Here is a 23,804-nt window from a genome sequence, read left to right on the forward strand (position 1 = left end):
ACCAAAAGTAAGGATAAATTGAAGAAGCTAGAATGAATGGCTATAATTAAATGCCCAACAAATGTGATTGGACGGCCAAAAATGTTGAATGCGTGAGAGGGCAGGAAAGTAGTTCGATTCTACTGTCCTAAATTCTCTAACTGCAGTAGTTTCTTGATATATATGTTCAGAAAAATACTTCATATTTTAAATTTGTGCACATATAATTACGAAGGATAAATTTGCCTCAACTCATAAAAAAGAAAAGAATCTGGGTCCACCCCACATTTCCTTCATCGTGTTCCTAAAGCAATATGTTTGTGTTGACCATGTATTGTATTACAAGGTGGTAAACTACCAAGAAATTAGCTGATACCCATTGCAAACTTCCAATTCTCCGTGGACCAGAATTTAATGAGTGTGCACTGCAATCCCACTCGCTGTCCATCCAAGCAAGAGAGTCTCCGGTCTGGGTTAATTGCTAGGCCCTGGATCGACGCGTGCTGTTTTTCTTATGCTTTTACAATTTCTACACATAATATAATTCAACAATCTTTCTCTCAAACTGGATATATATCACATATTCTACATCCACTTGATCAATTCCATGAGCCTTGAGGTGGACTTTGCGATGCCAAGTCTTGCACCAAGTCGTCGTCTGTTGCAATTACTCTACTGCCTGCTCCCCACACCAGCTTGCAAACATGGTCACCTAATGACAGCGCAAGCAGGCACGAATACGTAGCAAGCAGCCTGACCATGCATACAGCTAGATGATTTATTTTCTTTCTCGTATTTTTTGTAGTATAATATATCGGCAAGATAGATGCAGCAGTACATCACTGAAGATGGATTAATAGCAGGTGGCTGTGGCGGCCTCATACCCGGCAGATGTCCTGGTTGAGGAATGCACCGGACTGGTGGGTGCCCCATACCCGGCGGGCGTCCTGGTTGGGACCTCAGGTATTAGATGTTAGGTTTGGCTGCAAGGTCTGTTTGGTATTAGGCCCAAACTATCAGCATTCCTATATCAACTAGATAAGAGTAGCGACAGATGTTGCCTAGACGGTGGTTTTAGTCTTACTATTTGTACGACTTTATAAGGTCTTGTGTGAATAATTAATAAAGTGGTTACATGCCGATTCAGATGCAGAGGCCGAGGGTCCTCCTCATTTTCAGAAAAAAAAATTCTTGAGACTATGAACTAATTAAACTATGTGGGCTCATCTATACTATCCAGCTACATAGGTTGTACGTACCTGTCGACTTTATTGTGCACAGAACATTTTTTGGTGATGAAGAAATTCCATGCACGTACGGTGAATAGTCAATAAAAGATCAAAAATATCAAATAGGAATCGACAACGGATCGACCGATGCGGACATTCATACCCATCGATCTAGAACTCCGAGAACATTCTACAGCACCATCGGCGTCATCGTTTACTATGAGTGACCGGCACACAACAACGTATTACCTGTTGCATAAGCGCCTAAACCGAAATGGGTCAGCAGCTAGCTCAGCTCGCACATTTTCTTCTTCCACTTTTAAGCCTTACTAGGAGGAGATGCGTTACTTGGCGTGCTACAAAGGGAATGCAAGGGTGGCACTCTGAGTTTCTCACGCAACCACACCATACCATACTGTGTGCGTAGCATGGCCAATGCGCGTGTTCATCTTCATCATCATCCTCATCCTCGTCTTTGGTCTTTTTATATTTCCTTTCCATGAATGCCATAAAATATCCCCACCCCAGCATAAGCGACCATGAGGCCTATATAAACATCTAATATTTGAATTGGAATCCAAAGTTCAAAACAAAAAATTAAAACAAAACTAATATCTACTATACAGATATAAAACAACTCTAGCATGTATAAATAAAAAAGAAGGATGTGGCTAGATCTCAGTCGACTGAGACTTAACCAAGTCTCAATCATACGACACAACATATAAAATAAAGAACGAAAAAATTAAAAAAAAGTTTTGAACGGATCTTCATGTAAGATCTCACAAATATAGAATCGTTAAGTCTCAGTCGATTGAGATTTAGCAACCCCGAAAAAAGAAACAATATTATGTATGCGTGTATACCTATTATCTACTCTACACATACGAAAGACAAAACAAAAGCCAAATGGCCATGTGTAGAAATAGTATATGGAACAATAGAATATGGTGCGGTTGATGTATGCACTGGCTAGCTTAGCCACACTCACACTCGATCCTCCAGCTCCTCTCCTCATCTTCCTATATAACACACGCACTTGCCTCTGCTGCTCCTCTACCTACCTATACTGCCTCCATTTCCACACAGCCTTTAGCTAATTAAGCTACCACTTTTCCTAGCTAAGCATCTTCTTGAGTTGTCCGTGGTGATCGGATGGACAGCGCGAGGAGCTGTCTCGTGGACGACGTGAGCAGCGGCGCGTCCACGGGCAAGAAGGCCTCTCCGGCGCCGGCCGCGCCGGCGACCAAGCCGCTGCAGCGCGTCGGCAGCGGGGCCAGCGCGGTCATGGACGCGCCGGAGCCCGGCGCCGAGGCGGACTCCGGCCGTGGCGGGCGGCTGCCGTCGTCCAAGTACAAGGGCGTGGTGCCGCAGCCCAACGGGCGGTGGGGTGCGCAGATCTACGAGCGCCACCAGCGCGTCTGGCTCGGCACTTTCACGGGCGAGGCCGAGGCTGCGCGCGCCTACGACACGGCGGCGCAGCGCTTCCGCGGCCGCGATGCAGTCACCAACTTCCGCCCGCTCGCCGAGTCCGAACCGGAGGACGCCGCCGAGCTCCGCTTCCTCGCCGCCCGCTCCAAGGCCGAGGTCGTGGACATGCTGCGCAAGCACATCTACCCCGACGAGCTGGCGCAGCACAAGCGCGCCTTCTTCGCCTCAGCGTCGTCGTCCCCTACGTCGTCGTCGTCAGCTCCCGCGTCGTCGGCTCCTTCAGCCGCGGCGCCTTCCGCGGCGACGCGGCGCGAGCACCTGTTCGACAAGACGGCCACGCCGAGCGACGTGGGGAAGCTGAACCGGCTGGTTATCCCCAAGCAGCACGCCGAGAAGCACTTCCCGCTGCAGCTTCCTTCTTCCAGCGCCGCCGTGCCAGGCGAGTGCAAGGGCGTGCTGCTCAACTTCGATGACGCGGTCGGAAAGACGTGGAGGTTCCGGTACTCTTACTGGAACAGCAGCCAGAGCTACGTGCTCACAATGGGGTGGAGCCGCTTCGTCAAGGAGAAGGGCCTGCACGCCGGCGACGCGGTTGGGTTCTACCGCTCCGCCTCCGGCAACAATCAGCTCTTCATCGACTGCAAGCTCCGGTCCAAGACCACGACGACGACGACGACCTTCCTTAACGCGGTGGCCGCCCCGTCGGCGGCACCGGTGACGAGGACCGTGCGACTCTTCGGCGTCGACCTTCCCACGGCACCGGCGCCCGAGCGCGAGGAGTACGGCATGACCAAGACAAACAAGAAATCCATGGACGCCAGCGTAGCGGCGCCCACTCCGGTGCACGCGGTCTGGAAGAAGCGGTGCGTAGACTTCGCGCTGACCTATAGACATGCCACCACCTCACAGTGCCCGAGGTCAAGAGATCAACTAGAAGGAGTACAAGGAGCAGGGAGCACATTTGCGCTATAGACTTGTCACCACTCGCCACACAGACACGCCCGGGGTCAAAATATCAGCTGGAATCAGGAGCGTAAATACTCTCATTCACGTAATAGTAATGGGAAAGTAGTATATGTAGCGGGTTTTTGTTTTTTCGAAAAAAGTTCCGATATGTCCATCAAACTTAGTATAATAGTTTAGCTAAGTAGCAGTCGTCTGAGACTTGTTTATGTCTCACTTGATGCAATATTCGTTCGACCTTGCGTGTGGAGGTCCGTGCAAAAAATATTGTTTAACTTTTTTCTTTTTTCTTTTTTCCTATTATATACTACGTCATTTGATTGGGACTTGTTTAAATCTCAGTCGACTGAGACCTAGTCACACCCTTACTATAAAGAACAAAAACATCAAAAGTAATGGGAGTTGCATCCGGACTAGTAGACTACCTAGCGGCGACTATAAGCACTGAAGCAAATTGAAGGCGTGCCGCCGTTATCTTCTCTCCCTCACCATAGCTGGGCAAACCTTATCGTAGTATAAATAATCGGGAGGTTTTTGTGCTAAGGACTCAAGGGGCCAGTGCATCCAATTAGTAACGATCGATGATGAACAGAAGCGTTAATCGGAAGGATCTAACATGTAGACATACGAACACCATACAAATGAAGGCCAAATCCAACACTACTTGTTGCCGGGCTGGCTCAGTAGTACCCTCGGGCGCATTCATTCGTTCTTCATTGGTTCTTTGTTCATTTTTTTGCTTTCTTTTGTTTATATTTTGTGAAATTTTATAAATACACGTATTCCGAAATTAAATAAAACTTTTTCCATTCATTAGAAAAATGTTTAGTCATTGGAACATTGCTTGCGTAACTTAGAAAAAAATTCCACTCTTCAGAACAATGTATGTGACATTTAAAAATGTTAATATGTTTCAAAATAATATTTGTGACATTTAAAAAAATTATCAAGTGCAAATAAATGTTTGTGTAATTTCAAAAAAAGTTTCATACCAAAAGAAAAATCTTTATGATGTATAAAAATGTTGATGTGTTAGAAAACTGTATTCGTGAAATTTGTAAAAAAATATGTTTATACAATGTGAAACATCATGTATTTTGAAAATTCGTTTCTTACCATCCAAACAAATATTGAACATGTATACAAAAAGAATTAACATCTATCCAAAAAAATTAAATATGTATTCGAAAAAAAGGTCAACCATGTATTTGAAAAAAATGTTCACCATGTACTTGAAAACGTTCGGCAGGTATCAGAAACATGTTCCATGTGTAAACGAAAATTGTTCAACATGTATTTTCAAAATATTTATCACATACTTTTTTAAATGTTCAAGGTGTATCTGAAAAATATTTCACATGTATTAAAAAATGTTCAATGTATATATAAAATGTTTCAGATGTATTTGAAAAAATATTGGTCATGTATTTGAAAAATGGTAAGTGTGATAAAATGTAAAATGGTATATGCAAAATGTAAAAGGAATATAAAAATAGTGAAAATCTAATTGAAAAAACTAAAAAGTACAATAAAAAAGGGTGAAAAGGAAACATAAAATTTAAAAACGATAGAAAAATCGATGAAAACCATAAAGAAAAACACACAAAAAAGAAGAACCCCGCGAACCACCCTAACAACACACCAGACAAAACCGGTGGAAAGTTCCATAAACCGGTGTTCAGAACATCGCTGCAAACCACTTCGCCAGACAAGCCCAATCGGATGACACAATAGGTTGTGCCATAGGCGACGCGGAGCTACGTTTCACTCCATGACTTGCGTCATCCTAAACATGGAACGTGATTTTCTAGCTTTTCCTAAGGATGCGGCCCTGTAGGTGACCATGGTCAGGCGTGGCAGATCCTATGACCCACTACACCTTGAAGACAACAACATAACAGAGGAGGTTCTGAAGGGTCCTTTGGTCCTTTCACGATGGCACCACATTAACTATTGACTACATGGTTAACTAATTCTAGGCCCATCAGAGCATCTCCAGCCGTTGGCCCCCCAGGACGCATAAAAATCGCCCCCTGGGGACGAGCCGGCGATACAATTGATGCTGGGGGCGGTTTTGCGCCCAGTCGTCGCCCCCAGCTCGCCCCCAAGCGCCGATATTTGCCCACTCTTCAGCCCATTTCGGCGAATAAAGGGCCCATATGGGCGATAATAGGCCCATATTCGGCGTGGTTCGCCGTGGCTCGGCGTTCGATTATGCGCCGAATTTTTTTTGATCACATATTTCATCACAGAAAAATCAAATACTTCAACAAAATAGTACAACAACAACTAGTTCAATACAAATTATATAGTTCAATAAATAAAAACTCATATTTCATCACACGTCGCGCCCGACATCGCCCTTGAGCCTCCATAGGTGCTCTATCAGATCATGCTGTAGTTGATGATGCACCTGTGGGTCTCGGATCTCCTGACGCATACTGCGATAGGCAGTCCAGGTTGCCGGTAGCTGGTGATCAACTTCGACTAGAGGACCCTGCCTGTAGTATGGTTCAGTGTCAAACACTGGGTCTTCTTGCTCGCTCTCGATGATCATGTTGTGCAAGATGACACAGCAAGTCATAATCTCCCACATTTGATCTTTCGACCAGGTCTGAGCGGGGTACCGGACAACAGCAAATCAAGATTGGAGCACACCAAATGCCCGCTCGACATCCTTCCTGCAAGCCTCCTGAATATTCACAAACCAGGCGTTCTTGCCTCCTGGCACAGGGTTTGAGATCGTCTTCACAAATGTCGACCATCTCGGATAGATGCCATCAGCTAGATAGTACCCCTTGTTGTAGTGCCGCCCATTGATCTCGAAGTTCACCGGTGGAGAATGACCTTCAACAAGCTTGGCAAAGATAGGAGAGCACTGCAGTACGTTGATGTCATTGTGAGTTCCTGGCATACCAAAGAAGGAGTGCCAAATCCAGAGGTCCTGTGTGGCCACCGCCTCAAGTACCACACTACAACCGCCTTTGGCGCCTTTGTACATCCCCTGCCAAGCAAATGGGCAATTCTTTCATTTCCAATGCATGCAGTCGATGCTTCCAAGCATCCCAGGAAATCCTCTTGCTGCATTCTGTGCTAGGATCCGAGTAGTGTCTTCCGCATTGGGTGTTCTCAAGTATTGAGGTCCAAACACTGCCACCACTGCCCGATAGAACTTGTAGAAACACTCTATGCTGGTGGACTCGGCCATGCGCCCATAGTCGTCGAGTGAATCACCGGGAGCTCCGTATGCAAGCATCCTCATCGCTGTCGTGCACTTCTGGATCGAGGTGAATCCAAGTTTTCCGGTGCAATCCATCTTGCACTTGAAGTAGTTGTCGAACTCCTGGATGGAATTCACAATTCTGAGGAAGAGCTTTCGGCTCATCCGATAACGGTGCCGAAAGGTTTTGTCGCCGTGAAGTGGAGCATCGGCGAAGTAGTCAGAGTAGAGCATGCAGTAGCCTTCGAGACGATGCCGGTTTTTTGCTTTCACCCGCCCCGGCGCCGAGCCACCTCGCCGAGCCTTTTCATTGCTCACCAGCAGCTGGGTGAGGGCGGCGAGCACCATCAGATGCTCTTCTTCCTGGACGTCGACCTCGGTTTCCTCCTCCAGCAGCGCGGTGAGCGCTTCCTCGTCATCCGAGTCCATCACCGAGGCAGTCAAATTGCCGAACACCTTGCGCCCGGTGGGCGTGCACCCGCTGCTAAACTGCCCATCCGCGGCCGGAAACGCCCAGCTGCTGTTGGAGGGGCTGCCGCGGCGAACCTCTGCTATTTTTCTCGCGGGGAATGGCTATCTCGCAGTGAAGGGCGGCGGGTGGCGCCGGAGTATAGCTAGTGGCGGCCGAGGGCGCGGGGGGTGGAAGGCGAGTTGGGGAAGAAAATCTTGACATTTTACCTCATGGTGTGGGCCAGCCGCACTTTTCCCTTGCGCCGGAGCCCCCGATCGCCCCCCAGTGCGCCGGGTTCGGCCTGCGGCCGCCGGGCGGAAAAAAAGGCCGAAACGGCGCTTTTCGTTGTCCTGGGGGCGCGATTGGGGCGTTTTTTTGGCGCCGGCGCCGAAAAAGTGGCCTAGGGGGGCCTGTTGGGGGCGCGGCCGGAGATGCTCTCACATTCATTGGACATATGTTGCAAGTGATTGTGAAACTGCAGTGAAAGATACTGCGATGTCAACAAACTCGAATTACGAAGCAATCGTGAGGGATATAACTGCTACTAAGGTGGTGTTTGGTTCTCTAGTCTAGGACTTTTTCTAGTTCCTAGGACTTTTTGAAAAAGACTCTCAAGGAGGTGCTTCTAAGGACTTTTAGCAAAAAGTCTCAAAAAAGTCTCCCTGTTTGGTTTGCTAGGGACTTTTTTTAGTCCCAACGTAAAATAGTCCCTGGAACCAAACACCCCCTAAGTCTAAGTTTGCCGTATGCAACTTTAGCCTTGGAGATACGAAGAGTAATTATGAGGCTCATAATGGTTCAAAGAAAAAAAAGAGGCATAATTTAGCAAAGTATGCTTTATCTCTAGATGTAGGCCACCATATATGGCTTTGTACTGATGAATTTGAACATTGTTGTTGAATAAAGTGGAGCGAAGATCTTCTCGACAAAAAGGAAACAACATGTGTTTTGAGAAGTATGCTCTAGTGTCATGGTGACGTTGTTCAGATGTTTTACTTGAATAAAAGTCATCTGGCTCCAATCTCGTCTCGATAGCACTTGGTCTTGTGTTGCCATAGAACTCTGAATTTTTATCTCCGCCTATCTTATTGGAAGACATGCTGGTGCTTGTTGTCATACTTCGGCATGGCTCTATGCCATAGTCGATGACAATGCCATCTTATTCAACACCCCTTTGGCTCTAGCTTTTACTAGTACGGTAGTCGTGTTTGCGTCGCCACACTAGCATGGCTTGTCATCTCGACGGGTCTTTGATGATAATTTCTGCAAGTTGTCCATAGTACCGTGTGAGTTATTGCCATTGTATCCAATGTTCTTTTCGTGTAATATCATAAGCATAGATATTAAGAAAAACTTGTCATTGTGTTTCAAAGACACAGTCTTACCGCGTGTAAAAGTCAAGGTAGTGGATTGGCTAGCTCTTTTTTTTACACAAAACTCAGAGATCTTTATTGCTTAATGGAAATTGGATTACCATCAGTCAGAAGGGTTCTAACAAGAAACCACGGACTTTCAGCAATCCAGCAATCGGTACTGCTAAGACTAGTAGCATATTTAGCACATAAATCAGTCGGAGTGTTAGCTTCCCTCATAACGATCGACTAGCTCAGTTTGAGCAGCAGAGATAAAAGAGGAGAGCGTACGACATGGGTGGTCCATAGATAAACAAGAGGGAACGCGCCATGGCGACTGTTGCAACTTGGCAACTTTTAATTACCACATACCGGTGGAGTACGACGACCACGGCGATCTCGGAGAAAGAAGCCGGAGACTGAGCGAAGTTACCTCGTCAGTTCGCCGGACAATCTGTCGGTGTTTGGCCCCGCGCCCCGCGCCTCCGCCTCTGCTGTACCTGTACACCACGACCTGCCTCTGACTACCAATGCCCGAAGAATGAGCTTGCGATTCCTCACCATGCGCACGTACTATTGCCCACGACCTGCCCCGCCAGCATCCATGCATGCACGTGATGGATCGGCGGAGTACATGTAGTAGGAGTATGTTTTCTCTTTGTTCAGACGGAAATTACTCCTTATCTTATCGCCCCAACATACACCAAACCTCTGACACTGCAACTTGTGTATATTCTTACGCTGCCTGCACGTTGCGGCGATCGCGTGAGGAATCAGCGGCGCCTTGCCGGGGGAGGGGTAGAGTTGAAACGGTCGTGCCGCACTGATATTTCTGATCTAATCTATATGTGGACTTGTCACCGCCCCACAGTGCCCGAGGTCAAGAGATCAACTACAAGCAGCAGGGAGTGCTCCAACATTTTCTCTAGACCTGTCACAGCTCATCACACAGTGCCCGAGGTCAAGAGATCAACAGCGCAAATAGGACCGCAAGTGGCCAAATTGAACTTGCGAAGAGCCAAGAGCCAACTAACTCTTGACCGACTCACACTCACATACTCCACGGTAGTTATGTGGTGCTTACTCAAACTATTTATTGCAGGTCAATGATGTGCCCAGCAGCCCGGCTGCAGACACGCATACTAGCTTAACTTGCGTGTACAGTTCCTATCGATATCGATGTTACGGTACTGCAAACCAATTAAACTTTATCCTCGTTTGTCAAGGGAGTGTCAGGCCAGCGGCCAGCAGCCAGGCAGGACAGAGCGCTTGCCGTGGTCGATCAATTTCCGCCCAAATGCCGAGCCAAGTTGAGTGGGTGCGTTGCGGCGCCGGGAGTTGCACGCCAAAGTGAAACTAGCTAACTTCTACGTTTATTACCTCCACATGCATGGGACAACAAATATAAGGCCTCGAACATCATAGAAATTTCCTATATATCTGGAATTTCGATTTGAAACCTCTCATTCATGCATGATGAGTGTGGTATCATAAAGCTAGTAGGACCATCATATACTAATTAACCGAGCCTATCTCAAACTTGCTTGCGCATGCACATGTCTGGGGAGTAGCTTCTTGCGCCCATTTATTCTGCTAATTTCATTCGGAAAAAATATTTTGGTAATTTTCGTTAGACAACAGAACTACCGAATTAAAGAAAATTCCTCCCACGGGACGCCGGTATCATGCATGATGCATGCATGTGAGGAACTTATCCGCAACGATATCGGATAAAAAGTAACGATATATAAATGATCAATAACAATAATACTACCACTTATCTGGTAAGTTTGTTGTTAAGATTTTCAACACCTAAAAAATCCATATATATTCATGGGTCCTCACCGCTCCCATTGATGCACCAAGACATGGTAAAAACAAATCACCTGCTGATCGATAGCATGCACTCAGAGAGAGATGAACGAACCATGCGTGGACAGCAGAGCTGCACGACACGAGCATCATCCCAAACTGGTCAAAGATGGCATAGAAAAGCATAGATCACGTACAATCAAGTTAATTATGCGCTTAATGATCAATCGTCATCGATCTGCGACGTCGGAAAGAAAAGCCCAACGCATGTCTTTTGATCTTGAGACGAACATGCTACCCATATTAATCATATCGATCATATCTATCTATCGAACAAGACCGGCCAATCTAGGTGGTGCGTATGATGTAAAGTGCCACATCAGTTGGATAAACCCCTGCGCACGTCGTATCGCCAAATCTCCAATTAAGTACGGGGTTAGTGCATGCTTGCGTATGCACCCACGTGCACATGTGTAATAAACGTACCCAATGGAGATATTCATGTAGGAGTAGTATATTGATACATATATATCTATTTATCTGATGACTTGTAACAACCCATGGATGAGTAAGCAGGCACTCAAGGACGTAATCTCCACAGAAAAGCGTGCCCTTTCCGGCGATGATACGATCAGCAGGCGGTTGGGCTGCGCCTGCAGATGCGTGGTGATATATTCGATCATGTATGCATCGATTCGTCCGTGATAAACTATGGAAATTGGAAAGATGGATCGATGAGCATAAATAGGAACGTTCATATAATAGTTATATAGAAGTGTGTGAGGTAAGCTGTAAGCATGTTCGATTGAGTTGGAGGGATCGTGCACACAGATATTGATCGGAGATCGATGACAGATGCATCTTGGCATAAACTATTGAGAAGCCGCCGCGGAAGAATCACGTGTAAAGGCGTGACCTGGACACGCATGCATGCGGCACGCGAGATAAGGATGTATGGCTCTCTGGACCGCTCCTGCTGCATGTATTTTATGTTACCGGCCACATTCATCAGCATGGCCAACAGTCGGCGGCCTCTCTCTCCGTGTGTCTTTTGTATACAGAAAGCGTGAGCCTGAATGGGCGGAGTTTATGATGTGACAACACACATTTAGGCGCAACGCAGATGGATAGAGAGGAGGTAGCTGCCGCAACCATATCGATCGATCCATCGCTTCTTACCTTTAGACGCCCACGCAACTCAGGAAGCTGCGGTCGTCACCCACTTGCGCTGGCCGATTTCACTGTTTTGATCATTTTTGGAAACTTCAGTCAGATCTGACCTAGCTTTGTAAGTTTTTGCAGATCTGACCTTTTTCCTACCGCCATGGTCTTGGCAGTAGGAAACTTACCCACGTCAGCAACACCCCGATGGGTCGTGATTCTAGCTTTATTTAGAATGGTTCAATATGATGGATGTATTGAAGATGAAACCTAGTTCATATTGTAGTTTGAAGTTTTATTGATTCTATGATTCATATGCACATGACAGATCTTGGTTGAATATGATTGATGTTGGATAAATATGATGGACGTTGGTAGATGATTCATATCATCTAGTTGAATGGTTCAATATGATGGATGTGGTAAGTGATTCATATCCATATTTCAATGTTGTTGATTATAGCTTTATTTAGAATTGTTGATTATAGCTTTATTTAAAATCATTTGGATGCAAAATAGCGGAATCTTAGGGCATCTCCAACGATGACCCGCATCCGTCCGGAACACACTGTCTGGATCGTGGAAGCCATCCAACGCGACCCTGTATCAGTCTGCGGCGTGGTCCGAACGTGTTTTCTCCCGCAAACCGGAGACAAACGTGTGTGTGTGGGGGGGGGGGGGGGGCTATGCGGGAGTCCTCGCACGAGAAACGTCACTCTCTACTCCCTGGCCCGCCCAAACGGAAGGCGGAACCCACGCTTTTGGAGCATCCCACATTGTTTTCGCGCCAAAGCCCCCCACTCTCTTCTTCCATCCCCCGCCGCTCTCTGCTCAATTTCCGCTCTTTTCTACCACCATGTCCTTCCTTCCTTCCGCAGCAGACCTACACCCAAACGGCCACGCGGCAGTCCTACACCCAGACCGGTAATGGCACATAGCAACAACAGCATTGGGCCGTCGGAGAGCAGCAGCCAGAGGGGGAGGAGGAGGAAGACGACGACGGCGAGGACAATGATTCGGATGGTACAGTCGGCGATCCGAAGAAGAAGGGTAGAAGAGAAAGCTTGAACATGCGGGAGAACGAGTTGTTTTTCAATGCATGGTTGGCCACTAGCATTGATTTGATCCATGACATGGAGGAAAAAGGCACAACCTTTTGGAGGAACATTCATATAGCCGGCGATCCGAAGAAGAAGGGGAGAGGAGAAAGCTTGAACATGCGGGAGAACGAGATGTTGTGCAATGCATGGTTGGACACTAGCATTGATTTGATCCATGGCACGGAGCAAAAAGGCACAACCTTTTGGAGGAACATTCATATATGGTTCCATGAACACAAACATTTCGCGCCCTACTCCGAAATGATCATCCACAACCCTGAATGGAAGTCCCTAAACCATCGATGGTAGACCATCCAAGAGGTCGTGTCCAAGTATTGTGGGCACTTGAAGCAACTCATCGCACGATGGCCTAGCGGTGCTCAAATCACCGAACAAGTAAGTTAATCACTAGCCAGATATGCATTCTTTTGTTTCTCACTTGCTAGATATGCTTAGTGTTCTTGCTCACTTGCCTGAATTGCATAATTTTGTGGATCACTAGCCGGAGATGCATCACTAGCCGGAGATGCATAGTTATGTCGATCACTAGCTAGAGATGCATACTTTTGTTGATCACTAGTCGGAGATGCATAGTTTTGTTGATCACTAGCCGGACATGCATTGTTTTGTTGTTCACTAGCTAGCCTGATATGCATTCTTTTGTAGCCTACTCGTGCTTGTGTGGTGTACAAGAAGTTGGAGAGGAAGTTCTTCACTGTCATGCATTGTTGGTTGAAATTGCCATTCAACCGAAGTGGAACCTTGTCATAGCCAAGACCACCGCTCAAGCCAACGAGGAAGAAACCGGTGACCCTACCAACCCAACCCAAGAACCGCCAAAGAAGGTTAGAAGAAATTTACGAGGCAATAAGTGGGAGGAGGAGACGGCAAAGCGAGAAGGTGTGGCGGCCAAGCAGACGGAGAGGTTCGAAGATATCTTGGCGAAGAAGGAGGAGACATGCGTGAAGCTCTCACACATCAAGGATGAGAAGAAGGCAGAGAGGTTCAAACTATTGATGGATGCGACGGATAAGAAGATCAAGCTCAAAAAGAGGAGGACCGTGATCGAAGAGAGGAAGGTCGCGCTCAAGGACAAGAAGTTGCAGATCGCCGCCCTAGCGGAGGAGGCCAAGATGTTGACCTTGAATGTGGACTCTTTGGATGCCGACGCAAGAATCATCGTGTAATCCGTCCGCTACCAGATGTTGCAGCGGCAGAAAGATCAGTTGGCGGCGGCGGACGACAAAGACGCGGCGGAGGCGTACGCAGGCGGAGGGTGTCTACGCGGCGGCGACGCACCACCTTGATCGGGGAGGAAACGGCTAGGATTGCCGGTTCGGCAGGGCAGAAATGCATGGACTATCGGACCAATGTTCTTTTGGATTTGTACATGGAAAAACTAAGCATACTTGCATCTTTTTTATTTTAATCGGGCATGCGATCCGGCGCTGTGTGGATCGAAGTACATTTGAATTTGAATTTACTGGTGGACATATACATGCTAGCGTTGTATGGAGGCCCACCGCATCCGTGTCCGCGGACGGATGCTGGAGGAAATTTACGGGTCATCATTAGAGATGCACTCATGAACCTTTAAGGCCAACTCCACCGTGCGACCCCAAACGGACGTCCGTTTTGTACGGATTCTGTCCGTTTGGGTAGGGCAATGGGGTCGTGTCCGGGCATGTCCTGGGATGCGGTGGCCGCGCGCCCAGCGCGCGGCCGCATCCGTTTGCTCCATCCTGTCCGTCAGGGCAAAAAATGGCCTTATTTTCATCAAAACTAGTTTGCACGTCCAAATATTCGTCTGAAAATTAAAATAGTTTTACAACCCAATTGAAATTGTCTCTAATAAAATAGTTTTACAACCAAATCGAAATTGTCTTGACTGAACATAAAATGAACCAATACATCTATTGGTTGCCAATGTGATCCCACGCGTGCTCAACCAAGCCATTTTGAAAATTCAAATGAGTGTGCCAATCACGCATCTCACGGTGGAATTGGACAAACTGTTCAAATGTGGCCGGGTCTTGGTGCAGGGGCTCAATATTTTCACCTTGATAATCAAATTCTTGGTCGAAGATACTCTCATCACGCTCATCCTCGACGATCATGTTGTGCATGATCACACAAGCAGTCATCACCTCCCAAAGCTTCGTTTCATCCCATGACAGTGCAGGGATTTGAACGATACCCCATCGGGATTGAAGCACACCAAAAGCACGTTCCACATCCTTTCTAGCACTCTCTTGCATTTGGGCAAATCTCTTTCTCTTCTCACCTTGGGGTTTCGAGATTGTCTTCACAAAAGTTGACCACTGAGGTGTTCGGGAACGCAGTAATTTCAAAAATTTCCTACGCACACGCAAGATCATGGTGATGCATAGCAACGAGCGGGAGAGTGTAGTCCACGTACCCTCGTAGAACGTAAGCGGAAGCGAGTTATCAACGCGGTTGATGTAGTCGTACGTCTTCACGATCCGACCAATCCAAGTACCGAATGCACGGCACCTCCGAGTTCAGCACACGTTCAGCTCGATGACGTCCACGAACTCACGATCCAGCAGAGTGTCGAGGGGGAGTTTCGTCAGCACGATGATGTGATGACGGTGATGATGAAGCTACCGGCGTAGGGCTTCGCCTAAGCACTACAACGATATGATCGAGGTGGATTATGGTGGAGGGGGGCACCGCACACGACTAAGAGATCAATGATCAACTTGTGTGTCTATGGGTGCCCCCGCCCCCGTATATAAAGGAGCAAGGGGGGAGGCCGGCCGGCCTTGGTGCGCCCCAAGGAGAGGAGGAATCCTCCTCCTAGTAGGAGTAGGATTCATCCTTTCCTAGTCCTACTAGGAAGGGGGAAGGGGGAAGGAAAGAGAGGGAGAGGGAGAGGGAAAGAGGGGCCGCGCCCCCCTCCCCTAGTCCAATTCGGACTCCCCATGGGAGGGGCGCGCCACCTCCTGGGCTGCTGCCCTCTCTCTCCCCTAAGGCCCACTAAGGCCCAATACTTCCCTGGGGGGTTCCGGTAACCCCTCCGGCACTTCGGTTTTCTCCGAAACCACCTGGAACACTTTCGGTGTCTGAATATAGCCGTCCAATATATCAATCTTTATGTCTCGACCATTTCGAGACTCCTCGTCATGTCCGTGATCACATTCGGGACTCTGGACTACCTTCGGTACATCAAAACACATAGACTCATAATAGCGATCATCACCGAACGTTAAGCGTGCGGACCCTACGGGTTCGAGAACTATGTAGACATGACCGAGACACGTCTCCGGTCAATAACCAATAGCGGAACCTGGATGCTCATATTGTCTCCTACATATTCTACGAAGATCTTTATCGGTCAAACCGCATAACAACATACGTTGTTCCCTTTGTCATCGGTATGTTACTTGCCTGAGATTCGATCGTCGGTATCTCAATACCTAGTTCAATCTCGTTACCGGTAAATCTCTTTACTCATTCCGTAATACATCATCCCGCAACTAACTCATTAGTTGCATTGCTTGCAAGGCTTATAGTGATGTCCATTACCGAGAGGGCCCAAAGATACCTCTCCGACAATCGGAGTGACAAAACCTAATCTTGATCTATGCCAACTCAACAAGTACCATCGGAGACACCTGTAGAGCACATTTATAATCACCCAGTTACGTTGTGACATTTGGTAGCACACAAAGTGTTCCTCCGGTATTCGGGAGTTGCATAATCTCATAGTCATAGGAACATGTATATGTCATGAAGAAAGCAATAGCAACATACTAAACGATCAAGTGCTAAGCTAACGGAATGGGTCAAGTCAATCACATTATTCTCTAATGATGTGATCCCATTAATCAAATGGCAACTCATGTCTATGGCTAGGAAACTTAACCATCTTTGATTCAACGAGCTAGTCAAGTGGAGGCATACTAGTGACACTCTGTTTGTCTATGTATTCATACATGTACTAAGTTTCCGGTTAATACAATTCTAGCATGAATAATAAACATTTATCATGAAATAAGGAAATAAACAATAACTTTATTATTGCCTCTAGGGCATATTTCCTTCAGTCTCCCACTTGCACTAGAGTCAATAATCTAGTTCATATCGCCATGTGATTTAACACCAATAGTTCATATCACCATGTGATTAACACCCATGGTTCACATCGTCATGTGACCAACACTCAGAAGGTTTACTAGAGTCAGTAATCTTAGTTCACATCGCCATGTGATTAACACCCAAAGAGTACTAAGGTGTGATCATGTTTTGCTTGTGAGAGAAGTTTACTCAACGGGTCTACCATATTCAGATCCGTATGTATTTTGCAAATTTCTATGTCAACAATGCTCTGCACGGAGCTACTCTAGCTAATTGCTCTCACTTTCAATATGTATCCAGATTGAGACTTAGAGTCATCTGGATCACTGTCAAAACTTGCATCAACGTAACCTTCTACGACGAACCTTTTGTCACCTCCATAATCGAGAAACATATCCTCATTCCACTAAGGATAATTTTGACCACTGTCCAGTGATCTACTCCTTGATCACTATTGTACTCCCTTGCCAAACTCATTGTAGGGTATGCAATAGATCTGGTACACAGCATGGCATACTTCATAGAACCTATGGCTGAGGCATAGGGAATGACTTTCATTCTCTTTCTATCTTCTGCCGTGGTCGGGCTTTGAGTCTTACTCAATTTCACACCTTGCAACACAGGCAAGAACTCTTTCTTTGACTGTTCCATTTTGAAGTACTTCAAAATATTGTCAAGGTATGTACTCATTGAAAAAAAACTTGTCAAGCGTCTTGATCTATCTCTATGGATCTTGACGCTCAATATGTAAGCAGCTTCACCGAGGTCTTTCTTTCAAAAAATCCTTTCAAATACTCCTTTATGCTTTCCAGAAAATTCTACATTATTTCTGATCAAAAATATGTCATTCACATATACTTATCAGAAATGTTGTAGTGCTCCCACTCACTTTCTTGTAAATACAGGCTTCACCGCAAGTCTGTATAAAACTATATGCTTTGGTCAACTCATCAAAGCGTATATTCCAACTCCGAGATGCTTGCACCGGTCCATAGAAGGATCGCTGGAGCATGCACATTTTGTTAGCACCTTTAGGATCGACAAAACCTTCTGGTTGCATCATATACAACTCTTCTTTAAGAAATCCATTAAGGAATGTAGTTTTGACATCCATTTGCCAGATTTCATAAAATGTGGCAATTTGCTAACATGATCCGGACAGACTTAAGCATCGCTACGAGTGAGAAAATCTCATCGTAGTCAACACCTTGAACTTTGTCAAAAACCTTTTTCGACAAGTCTATCTTTGTAGATAGTAACACTACTATTAGCGCCCGTATTTCTCCTGAAGATCCATTTATTTTCTATGGCTTGCCGATCATCGGGCAAGTCAACCAAAGTCCACACTTTGTTCTCATACATGGATCCCATCTCAGATTTCATGGCCTCAAGCCATTTCACGGAATCTGGGCTCATCATCGCTTCCTCATAGTTTGTAGGTTCGTCATGGTCAAGTAACATGACCTCCAGAACAGGATTACCGTACCACTCTGGTGCGGATCTCACTCTGGTTGACCTACGACGTTCGGTAGTAACTTGATCTGAAGTTACATGATCATCATCATTAGCTTCCTCGCTAATTGGTGTAGGAGTCACAGGAACAGATTTCTGTGATGAACTACTTTCCAATAAGGGAGCAGGTACGGTTACCTCATCAAGTTCTACTTTCCTCCCACTCACTTCTTTCGAGAGAAAACTCTTTCTCTAGAAAGGTTCCATTCTTAGCAACGAATATCTTGCCTTCGGATCTGTGATAGAAGGTGTACCCAACAGTCACTTTTGGGTATCCTATAAAGACGCACTTCTCCAACTTGGGTTTGAGCTTATCAAGATGAAACTTTTTCACATAAGCATCGCAACCCCAAAATTTAAGAAACGACAGCTTAGGTTTCTTGCTAAACCACATTTCATATGGTGTCGTCTCAATGGATTTAGATGGTGCCCTTTTTAACGTGAATGCAGCTATCTCTAATGCATAACCCCAAAATGATAGTGGTAAATCGGTAAGAGACATCATAGATTGCATCATATCTAATAAAGTACGGTTACGATGTTCGGACACACCATTACGCTGTGGTGTTCCAGGTGGCATGAGTTGCGAAACTATTCCGCATTGTTTCAAATGAAGACCAAACTCGTAACTCAAATATTCTCCTCCACGATCAGATCGTAGAAACTTTATTTTCTTGTTACGATGATTTTCCACTTCACTCTGAAATTATATGAACTTTTCAAATGTTTCAGACTTATGTTTCATCAAGTAGATATACCCATATCTGCTCAAATCATCTGTGAAGGTCAGAAAATAACGATACCCGTCGCGAGCCTCAACACTCATCGGATCGCATACATCAGTATGTATTATTTCCAATAAGTCAGTTGCTCGCTCCATTGTTCCGAAGAACGGAGTCTTAGTCATCCTGCCCATAAGGCATGGTTCGCAAGTATCAAGTGATTCATAATCAAGTGATTCCAAAATCCCATCAGCATGGAGTTTCTTTGTGCGCTTTACACCAATATGACCTAAACGGCAGTGCCACAAATAAGTTGCACTATCATTATTAACTTTGCATCTTTTGGCTTCAATATTATGAATATGTGTATCACTACGATCGAGATCCAACAAACCATTTTCATTGGGTGTATGACCATAGAAGGTTTTATTCATGTAAACAGAACAACAATTATTCTCTAACTTAAATGAATAACCGTATTGCAATAAACATGGTCAAATCATATTCATGCTCAACGGAAACACCAAATAACACTTATTTAGGTTCAACACTAATCCCGAAAGTATAGGGAGTGTGCGATGATGATCATATCAATCTTGGAACTACTTCCAACACACATCGTCACCTCGCCCTTCACTAGTTTCTGTTCATTCTGCAACTCTCGTTTCGAGTTACTACTCTTAGCAACTGAACCAGTATCAAATGCCGAGGGGTTGCTATAAACACTACTAAAGTACATATCAATAACATGTATATCCAAAATACCTTTGTTTACTTTGCCATCCTTCTTATCCGCCAAGTATCTAGGGCAGTTCCACTTTCAGTGATCATTTCCTTTGCAGTAGAAGCACTCAGTTTCAGGCTTGGGTCTAGCTTTGTGCTTCTTCACGGGAGCAGCAACTTGCTTGCGGTTCTTTTTGAAGTTCCCCTTCTTTCCTTTGCCCTTTTCTTGAAACTAGTGGTCTTGTCAACCATCAACACTTGATGCTTTTCTTGATTTCTACCTTCATCGATTTCAGCATCACGAAGCGCTTGGGAATCGTTTCCGTTATCCCTTGCATATTATAGTTCATCACGAAGTTCTAGTAACTTCGTGATAGTGACTAGAGAACTCTGTCAATCACTATCTTATCTGGAAGATTAACTCCCACTTGATTCAAGTGATTGTAGTACTCAGACATTCTGAGCACATGCTCACTAGTTGACCTATTCTCCTCCATCTTGTAGGCAAAGTACTTGTCAAAGGTCTCATACCTTTCGACATGGGCATGAGTCTGAAATACTAATTTCAACTCTTGGAACATCTCATATGGTCCGTGGCGTTTCAAAAACGTCTTTGAAGCCCCGATTCTAAGCCGTAAAGCATGGTGCACTAAACTATGAAGTAATCATCATATCGAGCTTGCCAAATGTTCATAACCTCTGCATTTGCTCCTGCAATCGGTCTATCACCTAGCGGTGCATCAAGGACATAATTCTTCTGTGCAGCAATGAGGATAATCCTCAGATCACGGATCCAATCCGTATCATTGCTACTAACATCTTTCAACTTAGTTTTCTCTAGGAACATATCAAAAATAAAACAGGGGAGCTAAACGCGAGCTATTGATCTACAACATAGATATGCTAATACTACCAGGACTAAGTTCATGATAAATTAAAGTTCAATTAATCATATTACTTAAGAACTCCCACTTAGATAGACAACCCTCTAGTCATCTAAATGATCACGTGATCCAAATCAACTAAACCATGTCCGATCATCACGTGAGATGGAGTAGTTTTCAATGGTGAACATCAATATGTTGATCATATCTACTATATGATTCACGCTCGACCTTTCGGTCTCCAGTGTTCCGAGGCCATATCTGCATATGCTAGGCTCGCCAAGTTTAACCCGAGTATTCTGCGTGTGCAAAACTGGCTTGCACCCGTTGTATGTGAACGTAGAGCTTATCACACCCAATCATCACGTGGTGTCTCAGCACGAAGAACTGCAACGGTGCATACTCAGGGAGAACACTTATACCTTGAAATTTAGTGATAGATCATCTTATAATGCTACCGTCAAACTAAGCAAAATAAGATGCATAAAGGATAAACATCACATGCAATCAATATAAGTGATATGATATGGCCATCATCATCTTGTGCCTTTGATCTCCATCTCCAAAGCACCGTCATGATCACCATCGTCACCGACGCGACACCTTGATCTCCATCGTAGCATCGTTGTCGTCTCGCCAACTGTTGCTTCTACGGCTATCGCTACCGCTTAGTGATAAAGTAAAGAAATTACATGGCGATTGCATTTCATACAATAAAGCGACAACCATATGGCTCCTGCCAGTTGCCGATAACTCTGTTACAAAACATGATCATCTCATACAATAAAATTTAGCATCATGTCTTGACCATATCACATCATAACATGCCCTGCAAAAACAAGTTAGACGTCCTCTACTTTATTGTTGCAAGTTTTATGTGGCTGCTACGGGCTGAGCAAGAACCGTTCTTACCTACGCATCAAAACCACAACGATATTTCGTCAAGTACGTGTTGTTTTAACCTTCAACAAGGACCGGGCCTAGCCACACTCGATTCAACTAAAGTTGGAGAAACTGACATCCGCGAGCCACCTGTGTGCGAAGCACGTCGGTAGAACCAGTCTTCCGTAAGCGTACGTGTAATGTCGGTCCGGGCCGCTTCATCCAACAATACCACCGAATCAAAGTATGACATGCTGGTAAGCAGTATGACTAGTATCGCCCACAACTCACTTGTGTTCTACTCGTGCATATAACATCTACGCATAATCTGGCTTGGATGCCACTGTTGGGGAATGCAGTAATTTTAAAAATTTCCTACGCACACGCAAGATCATGGTGATGCATAGCAACGAGCGGGAGAGTGTAGTCCACGTACCATCGTAGACCGTAAGCGGAAGCGTTTTATCAACGCGGTTGATGTAGTCGTACGTCTTCACGATCCGACCGATCCAAGTACCGAACCCACGGCACCTCCGAGTTCAGCACACGTTCAGTTCGATGACGTCCCACGAACTCACGATCCAGCAAAGTGTCGAGGAAGAGTTTCGTCAGCACGATGGCGTGATGATGGTGATGATGAAGCTACCGGCGCAGGGCTTCGCCTAAGCACTGCAACGATATGATCGAGGTGGATTATGGTGGAGGGGGGCACCGCACACGGCTAAGAGATCAATCATCAACTTGTGTGTCTATGGGTGCCCCCCCCCACCCCCGTATATAAAGGAGCAAGGGGGGAGGCCGGCCGGCCTTGGTGCGCCCCAAGGAGAGGAGGAATCCTCCTCTTAGTAGGAGTAGGATTCATCCTTTCCTAGTCCTACTAGGAAGGGGGAAGGGGGAAGGAAAGAGAGGGAGAGGGAGAGGGAAAGAGGGGTCGCGCCCCCCTCCCCTAGTCCAATTCAGACTCCCCATGGGAGGGGGCGCGCCACCTCCTGGGCTGCTGCCCTCTCTCTCCCCTAAGGCCCACTAAGGCCCAATACTTCCCCGGGGGGTTCCGGTAACCCCTCCGGCACTCCGGTTTTCTCCGAAACCACCTGGAACACTTCCGGTGTCCGAATATAGCCATCCAATATATCAATCTTTATGTCTCGACCATTTTGAGACTCCTCGTCATGTCGGTGATCACATCCGGGACTCCGAACTGCCTTCGGTACATCAAAACACATAAACTCATAATACCGGTCGTCACCGAACGTTAAGCATGCGGACCCTACGGGTTCGAGAACTATGTAGACAGGACCGAGACACGTCTCCGGTCAATAACCAATAGCGGAACCTGGATGCTCATATTGGCTCCTACATATTCTATGAAGATCTTTATCGGTCAAACCGCATAACAACATACGTTGTTCCCTTTGTCATCGGTATGTTACTTGCCCGAGATTCGATCGTCGGTATCTCAATACCTAGTTCAATCTCGTTACCGGCAAGTCTCTTTACTCGTTCCGTAATGCATCATTCCGCAACTAACTCATTAGTTGCATTGCTTGCAAGGCTTATAGTGATGTGCATTACCGAGAGGGCCCAGAGATACCTCTCCTACAATCGGAGTGACACATCCTAATCTTGATCTATGCCACTCAACAAGTACCATCGGAGACACCTGTAGAGCATCTTTATAATCACCCAGTTACGTTCTGACGTTTGGTAGCACACAAAGTGCTCCTCCGGTATTCGGGAGTTGCATAATCTCATAGTCATAGGACACTAGTAGAAAACAGGGCTTAGGTCACAGGACAGTTTTCACATTAGCCCCGGTTCAGTCACGAACCGGGACTAATGTGAGCATTGGTCCCGGTTCGTGCGGCCAGGGACCTGCCGGGCCTCGTGGGGGCATTGGTCCCGGTTCGTCCGGACCCTTTGGTCCCGGTTGGTGGGACAAACCGGGACCAATGGGCCACGCTCCTGGCCCACCACCCTTTAGTCCCGGTTCCTACCACAAATCGGGACTAAAGGCCTGGTCCTAGTTGCGGCCAGTGTTTAGTCCCACCTCGCCAACCGAAGGGCGCTCACATCAGTTTATAAGGCCGTCCCTCTCTGCCTTGTTGAGCTTCTCTTAAAGTGAAAATAGATGCCCTTATGCAGGGAATTTGACCTAAATTCATAGTAAATTTCATAGAAATTTATTATGAATTTAGGTTGAATTTTCTCTATAAGCGCATCTATGTTCATTTTTTTATATTTATAAAATAAATAAACCTTAATAAAATAAAATAAATAAGTTT

General features: G+C 46.0%; 1 protein-coding gene and 1 pseudogene across 1 annotated transcript; one reads left to right on the top strand and one right to left on the bottom strand.

Annotated features, from left to right (window-relative positions):
* Positions 1 to 23,804, bottom strand: part of LOC141039131 (uncharacterized) — a 158,355-nt pseudogene that overhangs the window by 83,784 nt on the left and 50,767 nt on the right.
* LOC109744969 (AP2/ERF and B3 domain-containing protein Os05g0549800-like) lies at positions 1,546 to 4,479 on the top strand. Its single transcript, XM_020304107.4, has one exon. It carries the CDS (start codon positions 2,364 to 2,366, stop codon positions 3,609 to 3,611), a length of 1,248 nt encoding a protein of 415 aa, XP_020159696.1. The 5' UTR covers positions 1,546 to 2,363; the 3' UTR covers positions 3,612 to 4,479.

Source organism: Aegilops tauschii, chromosome 1, assembly GCF_002575655.3.
Source record: "Aegilops tauschii subsp. strangulata cultivar AL8/78 chromosome 1, Aet v6.0, whole genome shotgun sequence".
NCBI lineage: Eukaryota > Viridiplantae > Streptophyta > Magnoliopsida > Poales > Poaceae > Aegilops > Aegilops tauschii.